The sequence below is a fragment of the Arvicola amphibius genome, chromosome 1 (genome assembly GCF_903992535.2).
Source record: "Arvicola amphibius chromosome 1, mArvAmp1.2, whole genome shotgun sequence".
Taxonomy (NCBI): Eukaryota; Metazoa; Chordata; class Mammalia; order Rodentia; family Cricetidae; genus Arvicola; species Arvicola amphibius.
The window spans coordinates 166,403,822-166,416,003 of record NC_052047.1 but is presented as its reverse complement, the minus strand read 5'-3'; the positions used below and the strand labels follow the sequence as shown (position 1 = coordinate 166,416,003).

The window sequence follows — 12,182 nt, the reverse complement described above, 5'->3', positions numbered from 1 at the left end:
GCTCAAACAGATTCCCAGCCCTCAGCACCTGCTTTGCGGAGCGCCTGGGTCCCCACTGCACAGCTGCTGCCCATGGGGAAGGTAGAGAGAGCCTTGTGGTCATTAGGCACCTAAGCCTCTCCAGTTCTCTGACTCAGACTCCCCATTGTGCTGTGAAGCAACCTCACCTATCACCAGCCCCCAACCACGCCTGAGCTACGGCCACTCTTCTTTAGATGTTCCTGATTCCCCTGGATGGCGGGTGGCCCCTCACTGGAGGTCTCTGGAGGGTCTCCCTGGGAAGGGCTTTTCCAAAACGTTCATGCAGCCAGCCCAGGGAAGATCCTGTGTCACTGTTTCTTCCGGTCATACTTTCTTCCTGGATAAGGTGCCATATCCCTCAAAGCTCCACAGAGGTGAACCCTTGCATTTTCCAAACAAAGAAAGGACAGCCATAGAGGCGGAGATTTCGAGCCGTTACTATTGATAGTGATGATGGTGGCGATGCCAGCTTGGGAGGGGGACAGTGGTGGGGGCTGTGGGAAGAGCAGCAGACACGGTGGAGTGAAGAGAAGTAGCAGCCATAACTGCTGTTTATATTCTTATTACTAGGTCATTCTGAAGGGGACACGCAAGCATTACACCCAAAACTTTGGGGAGAAAGCTGGGTGTGGCGGTGCACATCTTTAACCCCACTCAGGAGACAGAGGTAGGCAGATCTCTGTGAGTTTGAGACCAGCCTGGTCTACAGAGTTCCAGGATAGCCAGTACTACATAGTGAGATCCTGTCTCAAAACAACAACCTCTGGGGAAGAGTTAGTGCTGATATGCTGTACTGTATTACAAAATACGTGCTTCATGCTCCTGGGAATTCAATCTCTGAGTTCATTGGTCTTTTAACATTAGAAGCCCAGAACCACAATTTAATTAATAATCCTAATAAGTGAAAAGAAACCCCCTCTTTTGGTTTCTCCCTTCCTCCTGTGTGTGTGTGTGTGTGTGTGTGTGTGTGTGTGTGTGGCTATGAGTAGATGTCAGTTGTTTTCTCCCAGCAAGCCCCAGGGATCTGCCTGTCTCTGCTTATCTCCACTTCCAATCTGTCTCCAGGAGCACAGAGGTTAAGACATATTCATCGCCAGTTTTTAGGTAGGTGCTGGGTCTCAAACTCAGGTCCTCATGCTTGCGCAGCAAGCACTTTATCTACGGAGCAACTTCCCAGTCCCAAACCTTGACTGCTCTGGCCAAAGATTAAATGCATAGTCCTGTTATTACTCTTAAATGTTAACTGGGAGAAATCATGTTGCTAAGAAACGTTCAGTTTCCTGACATTGACCTGTTGACTGCTTTCTTTTTTTTTTTTTTTTTTTTTTGGTTTTTCGAGACAGGGTTTCCCTGTAGTTTCTAGAGCCTGTCCTGGAACTAGCTCTTGTAGACCAGGCTGGCCTCGAACTCGCAGAGATCTGCCTGCCTCTGCCTCCCGAGTGCTGGGACTACAGGCGTGCGCCACCACCGCCCGGCTTTGTTGACTGCTTTCTTACACACACCCGGACTCTGGGGGATTTAACCTGGCACACTGCACAGACAGGGTGAAAGTCCAAGATGTGTAGGGGTCACACTGAAGAAAGCTACACTGGTGACGGGGAGAAGGGGCTGAACTGGCAGCTCCGAGGGGCACTCACCTGGTTGCAGTAGTGCTTGATGAGGTTGAAGACGAAGCCCCTGTCCATGAGCGAGAGAAGGTCATACAAGAAGAACGCCAGGCTGATGTTGATCTTTTCTGCCTGCTCGCTTTCCTTTAAAGTGAGCACAGATGAGTGAGACTGGTCTGTAATTCTCTGAATATAGTACATACTCACTCATAAGTGGATTCTAGCCATAAATAAAGGACATTGAGCCTATAATTCGTGATCCTAGAGAGGCTAAATAAGAAGGTGAACCCAAAGAAAAACATATAGTTATCCTCCTGGATATTGGAAGTAGACAAGATCGCTGGGCAAAAGTTGGGAGCACAGGGGTGGGGGTGGGGTGGGGATAAGGGGAGACAGGGAGAGAGAAGGGAGAAGGGGAGGATTGGGGAGAGCTTGGGGGAATGGGATGGTTGAGATGGAGGAAGAGTGGATATGGGGGCAGGAAGTATATGTCTTAATTAACGGAGCCATTTTAGGGTTGGCGAGAGACTTGACTCTAGAGGGGTTCCCAGATGTCCAAGGAGATGTTCCCAGCTTGTTCCTTGGGCAGCAGAGGAGAGGGTGCCTGAACTGGCCTTATCCTATAGCCACACTGATGAATATCTTGCATATCACCATAGAACCTTCATCCGGCAATGGATGGAGATAGAGACAGTGACCCACATTGGAGCACTGGACTGAGCTCCCAAGGTCCAAATGAGGAGCAGAAGGAGAAAGAACATGAGCAAGGAAGTCAGGACTGCGAGGGGTGCGTCCACCCACTGAGACGGTGGGACTGATCTAATGGGAGCTCACCAAGGCCAGCTGGACTGGGACTGATGGAGCATATGATCAAACTGGACTCTCTGAATGTGGCTGACAATGAGGGCTGACTGAGAAGCCAAGGACAATGGCACTGGGTTTTGATTCTACTTCATGGACTGGCTTTGTGGGAGCCTAGTCTGTTTGGATGCTCACCTTCCTAGACCTGGATAGAGTGGGGAGGACCTTGGACTTCCCACAGGGCAGGGAACCCTGACTGCTCTTTGGACTGGAGGGAGAGGAGGAGGGGGAGTGGGGAGAGGGGAGAGAGGTAGGAGGAGGGGAGGAGGTGGAAATTTTTAGTAAAAATAAATTAATTAATTAAAAAAAATAAATTGAGCACAGAAGCACACAAATCACAGTTTGATCCTGGACAGGAACTCCCAGGTCCCCTGGTGTTGACTCTGGGAGAGGGAGATCCTATTAAATTGGCCCGTCACCCTTTCTGGGTGACACTGAACATAAAGATGTTTTTTTTTCCACTTGTTTTGTTTTATACATGTATAATTATAAGTATATAACCAACCTTATTTTGGGCTATAAAATTTTAGCTTTTATTGTTCTGGCCTACTAACATGGAGTCTTGCTATCTATCCCAGGCTGGCCTTGAACTTCTGATCTTCTTGCCTCTGCTTCCTAAACTCGGGGAATATTAACATTTGTCATGTTACCTGGCTAATTTTTTTTTTCTTTGTGGAGCAGAGTGTGCAAGCTAACGTGAATCGCATTCACTGCCTTCACAGAAACAGATTTAAAACATTTTTCAGATTTATTTATTTCATTTTATGTGGATGAGTATTCTGTGAGTCATCACTTGGTTTTTTGGGGGACCACACCTGGGTCTTCTCTGCAAGACCAGCAAGTACTCATAACTGCTGAACCATTCCTCCAGTTCCCTGAAGAAATATTCTTAATTTTCAAGGATTATTACATAAAATTCAATCAGGATAAGAAAGGCTTAAGAATTTTTTTCGTTTCCAATTAGGCAGGGTTCTGAGCCTGAAAGATGTCAGAGTCACACCTGGGAAGGTAAATTCTTTCAAGAATTGTGGCCAGGCTATTTTTTTGTTTTTGTTTGTTTGTTTTTTTCAGTTTTATTTCTTTATTATTTCTCAGTGTTCTTAGTTATAAGATTTTTACATAATGAGTTCCAGGACAGCCAGCGCTACATAGTGAGACCTCGTCTGGACTACATTTGTTTATCTGTGTGGTGGTGGTAAGTGTGAGCTATGGTACATCTGTGGAGGTCAGGAGGTCAGGAGACAATGGACAGGAGGCAGTTCTCTGGTGTGGGAAGTCCTTCTGTCTATGTGTTGCTTTTATTGGTTAATGAATAAAGAACTGCTTTGCGCCTATGGCAAGGGCAGAACAGAACTAGGTGGGAAAAGCTAGGCTGTATGCTGGGAGAAAGAGGGCGGGGTCATAGAGAAGCCATGAAGCCTCCAGAGACAGACACTTTTTACCGGGTAAGCCACAGCCTGTTGGGGGAAGGATCGCTTGTTCGTCCTGGCCGCCCAGCCACGAAATAACCACTCAGAAAACCATATTATTGGCAATACTGTTTGGCCAATAGCTTAAGCGTATTTCTGGCTAAACTCATATCCTAAACTAACCCATCTCTATTATTCTGTATATCGCCATGTGGCTGTGTCTTACCAGCTAAAGTTCCCAGCATCTGTCTCAGGAGGTGGATCCCTGGCTTCTCTCTGACTCCGCCCTTCTTTCTCCCCAGCATTCAGCTTAGCTTTCCCTGCCTACCTAAGATCTGCCTTGCTATAGGTCCAGAGCAGTTTCTTTATTCATTAATGGTAATCACAGCACACAGAGGGGACTCCCAAGTCAACAGTCTTGTGGCAATACACAGATTAATAGAAATGGGTTAAATTAATATATAAGAGTTAGCCAATAAGAAGTAAGAGCTAATGGGACAAGCAGTGATTTAACTAATACAGTTTCTGTGTGATTATTTTGGTTCTGGGTGGCTGGGATGAACAAGAAGCTCCTTCCAACAGTTCTCCACCTTCACCAGGTAGGTTTTGGGGATTGAACTCAGGTCATCAGACTTCACACTGAGTACCTTTACCCCATGAGCCACCTCGTTGGTCCATTAAGTTCACACACACACACACACACACACACACACACACACACACACACTCTTTAATTGTGAAATGATTTCAAGTTATAGACTGGCACAGGAATCATACCACATCACTGATAGCTGACATTTTGCAAACTTTGCATTATTATCATTCTTTCTACATAAAAAATATTTTTTGAAACCCTTTTCAAGTATGTGGTAAATATCATTCCTATTTACTCCATAAGATTTTAGGCTGTACCTCCCAAAAGAAAGAATATTTTCTCTCATAAAACCATTTACATAATAAGCCACACTGTAATTTTCTTGTTATCCCCAGCTATACCTCAGGGGCGGGTCCAGCATGTTTTAATCATTGTTATATTTTAACTACTGTTTTCCAAGGAGGTTTATTTTTTCTACTTATTAAAGAGACACGTTTACAGGAGCCAGTTTAGAAAGTGAAGCTGCACAGTTACCTTCTGAGGTTTCACTAAAAGGGCTGCTATCTCCGAGGTGACCACATTCACAATGGTCGTTATGTCATCTTTGAAGCGGTCGGAAAAGCGAGTCCTCCGGAAACTATCGCGCATGTCCAGGTTATGTACATACTGTGCCATGCTTTTCACCTACAGAGGAAGGGGACAATGTCAACATGGAGACTGGTGACCTGCTTGTACAACATGCAGAAGAGGAATGGCTTAAAGGAAATCTCTTTCACAATGGACTTTCTCATACTTTATTGGTGCTGGTGGTGCCCGAGCTGGCTCTGAACCACAAAATGCTTCTGACACACAGAACAGTTGCCATGGTGCCTGGAGGTGGGCACAGTGTCCTCTTCTTGACCCCTTCTTCGGGGCTCCTTTCATGCTGCTGACAAAACCTGCAGCTTAGCAGTTTAGGCCCAGTGTCAGAAGACACCCCATCCCCAACAGACTACATCCTGGAAGACAGCGTGAGGCTGAGCTCCCGGAACCGCGCAGGCTTTTATGATACATGACACAAGACACACAAGGGAACTATTTTATAACGCTGTCTGGACACAAAGACTTTTCCTTTCCTGAAACTACAGTGAGGAGAACAAGGGAGAAATGTCCCTCCCCTACTGAGTTTAAAATTAAACAACTATTCTCCAGAAGCAATTCTAGAGTTCACATCAAGTTAATTTCTGCTTCTAGAAATTAAAATTTAAGCTATATTAAGTGCTGGTCAGGATTTTGTTGGGTATCTAGAAATTTAATCATTATGTAGGACACTGCCTCTGGAGGATATAAATATATGTTTTTGAGACATGTCACATTATAAGGTCCATTTTTGCTCAGCTTCTAGGGAAAATTGAATTTAAAGTTTCTTAAGCCTAACTTATAGTCAGCTAATCAATTAATCACTTGATAACTAGTGTAATACTACTTTAATGTCTACTATATATTAAAATCTAGATCATGTATAATTTTCGGGTTCTTCCTGGGCCAGGAGGTCCCAGGGTCCATATATTCCTTTGGCATCATCAGAGTTTAAGTATCACAGTTGGGTGAGTTTGCTGAGAGCTATTTGGACAGTCTGACTGGAAAGGTTGGGGTGCTGGTTATTGCTGACTGTCAACTTGATGGGATCAGAAATCTCCCTGAGATAAGCCTCCGGCCTGATTAGGTGAACTTGAGTCGGAAGCCCTCCACTGTGAGCGGCACTATTCCATGGCTGGTCTCTGGGCGGAGCAAAATGAGGAAAGGGAGGGAACAAAGTGTTCATAACTCTACTTCCTGACAGTGGAGGCCTCAGCCTCCGTCACCACGACCTTCCCACCATGACTGACTGGAGCCTTGAACTGGGAGCTAAAACAACCCTTCCTTCCTTATTTTCCTCCGGATATTTTGCCACAGAATAAGGCAAACTATCCGATTTCTCTCTATCAAACTATGGAACTTCTCATGGCCGTGGGCCGACATTCTGAAATCATGCTCATGAATTTGTACAGGCTGGTCAGAGCATAATGGTAAAAAAGCAACTATCGGCCAGGCCTGATGGCACCCACCCTGTAATCCCAGCACTCAAGAAGTGGTTGCAGGAGAATTATTACCAGTCAAGGGTGTGACTGGCCTACATTGGAAGTTCCAGTCAGCCAGGGGTATATAGTGAGACCCTGACTCAAGCAAGCAAGCAAGCAGAAACAACAGCAGCCAATCAAAAAGCAAGGGAATGAATAAATAAAACAAAACAAAAAAACCAACAACAGAAAAGTGATTCCCTTGGAAGCTGATCCACCCACATTCGCCCCATCGAATGGAGTCTTGGAAGTTGACTTCCACGCTGAAGAACAACACGGGGCCTTTCATACATGAATGGCAGAGTCTGCTTCTCTTTTCTTGACATAAACCCGTCAAAACCGAGACAAACAAGGCACAAGCCAGAGAGGGCTATGCAAGAGGGAAGGACAGAGCAGTTTTCTCTTCCGTGTCTCACATAATGTCCTGGCTAGCACACACAGACCTAGGCACATCAAACCTAATGGAAGAACATGGCTCTCTCCGAATCCAAGGACACACAGACGTAGAAACATATCCATATTCCCAAAGGTCCACACCCACATGGTGAGAGGGCCTGAATGAGGGGTGGGAATAGAGCACCATTTTGTTGTTGTTGTTCAAAAAAAGTATCTCTCTCACTACACTCCCAGCCAATGACCAGGGAGGACAAGGCTTCTTTGTTCAGGTGACCCCAATCCTGATCCTCCGCTGGCTAACCCACCCTAGCGCCAGGCTGCCGAATTCATTGTTGCATTCGGCTCCTGCCTGCTGAGTCTGGCCATCCCACAACCAAATAAATAATTCTCACAATGCCGTACTTTCCTCTGATGGCCTCTGTCCAGACTGCTAGCAACCTGCCAGCTCCTGGATCCCTGGCTTTCCACAGAAGAATCTAGCAGAAATATCAGTGGGGCTCAACCCATCACTTGTAAGGTTTGGAGAGGTAGAAAAACAATTTCTCCCACACCTGCCTCTGTGGCCCATTCTGAGAATGGATACCTTTCAGAAACCCCTCGTGCAGAATGACATGCCCAGAGGAACTGGGTCACCTAGTTACCTCCTCCGGGCCTCCAATGGCTGAATCAGTGACTTCTAGTCACACAGGGGTTCATTCATTATAAAGCGTGAGATGCACCAGAACTAAGTGTACTGGCTCCTGTGACAAGGTTATTGTTCATTAGCACCTGGTGGCCAGCACAGCTGGAGGTGTCAAACTGCCGCCCTAATGCCTAAGCCCTAGGGGACGTTCTTCTTATCACGCTTCCCGAGAGCATCATCCAGGTGAGCATGCAGCAATGCCTGGAGGACTCAGAGCACCGTCTAGGTCTGAGATCAATGTTCCTTCCAGGTCCTCGACCACAGCCCCCCTCGTGGCTTCTTGCTCTTCTCCATTGTGACTGTTTAGGTGTCTGTTCACTTCCCTTTCCTCCCTTTGGTGAATGGGAGGCTGTAGCCCGAAATCACTGGTGAAAGGTTTGTTCATTTGTCACTCCTACTGCCACAGGGTCCTTATCAAGTGGACCCCTTCTCTGCCTCTAGATTTCTCAATGCCCCAACTGCTCTGTGCCCCTCTGTGATTCTTTAGAAGGAGGCGGCTAGATAAATAAAGGATTTATTTATTTCTGCTGCACCGAGTGCCTCACCAGTCAGTCTATTGGCCCCTGTAACACTGCAGACACCCTGGGGAGAGGCCTTTGATGAATGCTTCTCAGCTGCTGAGACCCTGACAGAGTGGCTACAGTCTGTAGAGCCCTGCGTAGTGGCTGTCTTGGTGGGCCTGCATTTTGACCAACCCCATCAAAGCACTTTGATCCATGTGAGCTTTTCTAAATTATGTCGTCTGTGTCGCTCACGGGGGGGGGGGGGGGTCCTAGAGGTAAGGGAGGGGGTATTCATTGTAGATGTCACTTTGTCTTGGGCCAAACAAATCTTAGTAAGAACTATGCCAGATCAAAAAGCAATGTTCACCCTTTCTGTGATTCTTATCCCTTTGTAGTTATGGGCAACGAAGCAGTACTGCCAAAGGCCTAGACAGACCTAGAGGTTCCTCTCTGGCCGCCACTCTTCCCCTAAACCTACCTATAAACTCAGAATCATAAGGACCCTGACTCAAGGCTGCTTGAAGATTAAACAAGACAATGCTTTAAAAATATTTAAAACAGTGCCTGGCATACATTCAGTAAGATGCTAAATTTACTTTGGATGTTGTTATTTTTCTTTTTTCAGCTGCTACTGGGATTATGTGAAGGACAGAGTGGTTCTTATACCTTATACAAACTTGCCTTTAAGATGGAGCTATAAGATGCTCAAGCTGAGCTCACAATAATGGGGAGCCAAATAACCACCGTCACACGTACTAACGGGGACTCCTGAACAGGCTGAGCTAGCCCATTGTCAGTACGATGGACTGAGAAGATGTCTCGAAACTCCAAGCTTCTCAAAGAGGCAAAAGAGTGAATAGAAACAACATGGACCTGGGCATTAGAGAAAGAGGTTCTACCTGTCCCTGGCTGGGAAGGCTGGCAAATCTTTCTAGCCCTGCTGTGTGCTGTGGGGAGAAGCAAGGGTCTCACAGGGTTTCAAGGATAGTCTCAAGAGCCTGCAGAGTTGCTGCTGGAACCCTCACATAGCTGGGCTTGAGTCAGTGCCCCAGGGACTTGGGTGCTTTCTCAACAAGTACTGCCTAAGGTCTAAGAGTAGTTAGGTGAAGTGTGTTCAGGTGAAGTGTGTTCAGGTAAAGTGTGTCCAGGTGCATACAAATGCATGAGTCAATAACCAAGCACTTTTAATTAAGGCAGATCTAGTTTTCACTTTTCTTAATCAGCAATTTTGACTTAACTTTGGGATGATTTATGAGTTATGTAGAGATGGAGATGGCAAACAGAAGCAGGACATACAGGACATGATTTCTTTGGCTTTTAAAATACATTTTGTGCCTCAAGAAAAAGAGGGGAGTGAGTTTTGTTGCCAGTCCATTCTATGCCAGGTCACAGAGCTCGTGAATACCCTGATGATGCTATTAACCAGAGGCTGACCAGCTGGAGTCACAGCCTTAACCTGCTTGGCTTGTAGACGAAGATCTGCTGCTGAATTGGTCAAAACCTCAGGGCCTTAGAGCTACTGTTGGGACTCACAAGTCTAGGTGCTGGGGACTAGCTCGTTGTCGGTGTGCCTTAGGTTGCCTGGGTAAACAGGCGAGTGCACCGTGTTTCCTCCACTCCCACAGGGAAAGGGTGCCCATGTGATCCCGGGGTCTGAGTCAGTGCACTGGAGCCATTCTCAGACGAGACCTGGGCGTGCTCATACTCCAGGGATTCAAATCTCAGACTGTTTCTGTAGTAAGAAGCCAGGTTGTTAACTCAGGGGTGCGTGGTGCCCTTTTTTGTCCCAATGCATGCTTAATTTCCTTTTCCCCTGTCTGTCTGAGTGCTCAGTACGGCTGCTTTCTCAGCCTTGGATAGATGTGGAGAAAACCAAAAATTCTTCTGGGTTTTCTTAACCCCTGAGCCATCTCTCCAGCCCCATCTGCTGGGTTTTCTTCAAAGTATTATTCACTTAAAGTCAGAGTGAGGAAGCCAGCACACACAACGCGGCCCCACCCGTGTCCCGGCCACTTCTCCTCTGCGATTCCACATCTTTTCCATTTGCTGTCATTTCTCTCTGCATCTCCCCTTAGCAAGGCTGAAATCATGCTGTGCTGGGGACCAGAGGATGGTAACAGAATGTTTGCCAAGTGTACACCAGACCCCAAGTGTAATCCCCATTACTACAAAAAGTGGGGGGATATGCTTATGATCTTTGTGTGGGGGTACACATGGGTGTGGAGTGTGCGCATGAGAGTGTGGTTGCATGTGCGCACCCCACACACGTGGAGACTAAAGCAGGACCTTGGATGTCTTCTGCTGCTGCTCCCCGCCATATTACCTAGAGATTCTTACTGAACCTGAAGGTTGCAATTTGACTAGACTGATTGGCCATTGAGCTCTTGGGATCTACCTATCTCTGTTCTCCAATGATGGGGTCACAGGCACATGCAGCCATGCCTAGTTTCGTCTGTGAGCTCTGGGGATTCGAACTCAGGTTCTCATCTCGCAGACCAAGTGCTCTTTCTTACTCCCTGAGTCATCTCCCCAAGCCTCTTGTTCTTAATGATTTTTATGGCAAAATCGTTTCACGTCCATTAGTACTGAAATACAAGTCGGTCTTAGTCCTATCCTTAGTGTGGAATGAAGGAACTACCAATATTAGTGTAGCTGGTCATTGCTTGTACGATATCAAATAGATTGTTGAGGCTATAGACCAAATAAGGAAGATAGGCCACATCCTAGAAATCTGAAAGATAAGACAGGAAAAGCAATGGTAAGCTGTGTCAAGTGCTGGCAAGGGGATGAGTGGGGTCTTCAAGAGAACAGTAAATTGGAACAGCCATTACAGGGTAAGGTGGTCAGAGAACGGTCTGCAGGTGCTGACGTTTAAGTGGAACAGAAAGTGTGTTGGGGATAGCAGTTTGTGAGAGGGAATTAAAACAACAACAAATCCTTTAGGTTAAAAAGGCCAGGTCTGGTACAAAAAGGGAACACAAAGGGAAAAAATTGTAACCATGGCATGAGACAGAGGTGCACAGTAGGATTCTTTATACAAGGGTATTTTAGCTATGATTTTTTTAAATGGCACTTTATTTTAGCATACTGAAAACCATGAAGAGGTTGACACAGTCTGTCTAATGTTGGCTACCTGGGGCAGGAGGGATGGGCTAAGAGCAAAAGGGGTTCAGGAAGAAAAAAAAAGATGCTGCAAGAAGCCCATGAGGGATGACGGAAACTTGACCAGGTGGGAACCGCAATGAGATGCAAAATGGGGTTGACTGTCAAGGCAAAGTCAATAAAGTTTGGTGGAAGATGGACGGAGGGTGAAGGAGAACTGTATTTGGAGGAACAATCCGAGGTTTCCAGCCAGGTCCTGGCCCAGGAAACTCTGCCTTTCCCGTGTGTGCTTTGCTTGCCTGACTGAGCACAGATACAAATGTGAGAGTCTCACCAGAAGCTCGAAGAAGAACCAGGCGTACTTGAAGACCGTCTCTCTCACTAACCCGGTGCTGACCACCATCTGCAGGGCGAGCTCCTCGTGAAAATGCTAAACAACAAACAAATACAAACCAGGCTGTGATGGCAAGTTTACAACTCCCTAAAACCCCCTGCCCTTCTTTGCTAACATCATAGCTGGTTAGTTACGGAAGCATGAGTCCAAGATACCCTAGGCCATATGTGACAGGTGGCAATATCAGTGCTGAAACATTTAGACAGGCAGAGGGTGGCCTGGCACCATAGCCCCAGGCTTGGAATAACAGTGGCACTCTATGCAGAAGCCCCCCTGGGCAGTACTGGGAACTGTGCTGTGTGTTAGAGAGCATTCCTCTCTCTACCCTTCAGACTGGTTTGTTGGCAGCAATGATCCTCAAGTTTGAATGTGAATCAGAAGCCCTGGAGACTTAGCACTCAGCTAGCTGACGCCGCCATTAGAAATTCTGGTTCGGAAGGTCTGGAGCAGCGGCTGAGAATCTGCATTCTAACGTGCTTTCCAGGGGACGCTGGTGCTGCGGTACAGGGCCAT

At 46.6% G+C, this 12,182-nt stretch overlaps 1 protein-coding gene across 3 annotated transcripts in view; it reads right to left on the bottom strand.

Moving 5' to 3' along the window:
* The window catches only part of Dock8 (dedicator of cytokinesis 8), a 203,431-nt gene that overhangs the window by 52,263 nt on the left and 138,986 nt on the right, over positions 1-12,182 (bottom strand). For all 3 annotated transcript variants that reach the window (XM_038327158.1, XM_038327166.2, XM_038327176.2), the window contains 3 exons: positions 11,610-11,705; positions 5,028-5,177; positions 1,659-1,772 (listed from right to left, as the gene is read on the bottom strand). In XM_038327158.1, coding sequence (XP_038183086.1) covers positions 1,659-1,772; positions 5,028-5,177; positions 11,610-11,705 — 360 coding nt within the window. The remainder of the gene's footprint in view (positions 1-1,658; positions 1,773-5,027; positions 5,178-11,609; positions 11,706-12,182) is intronic.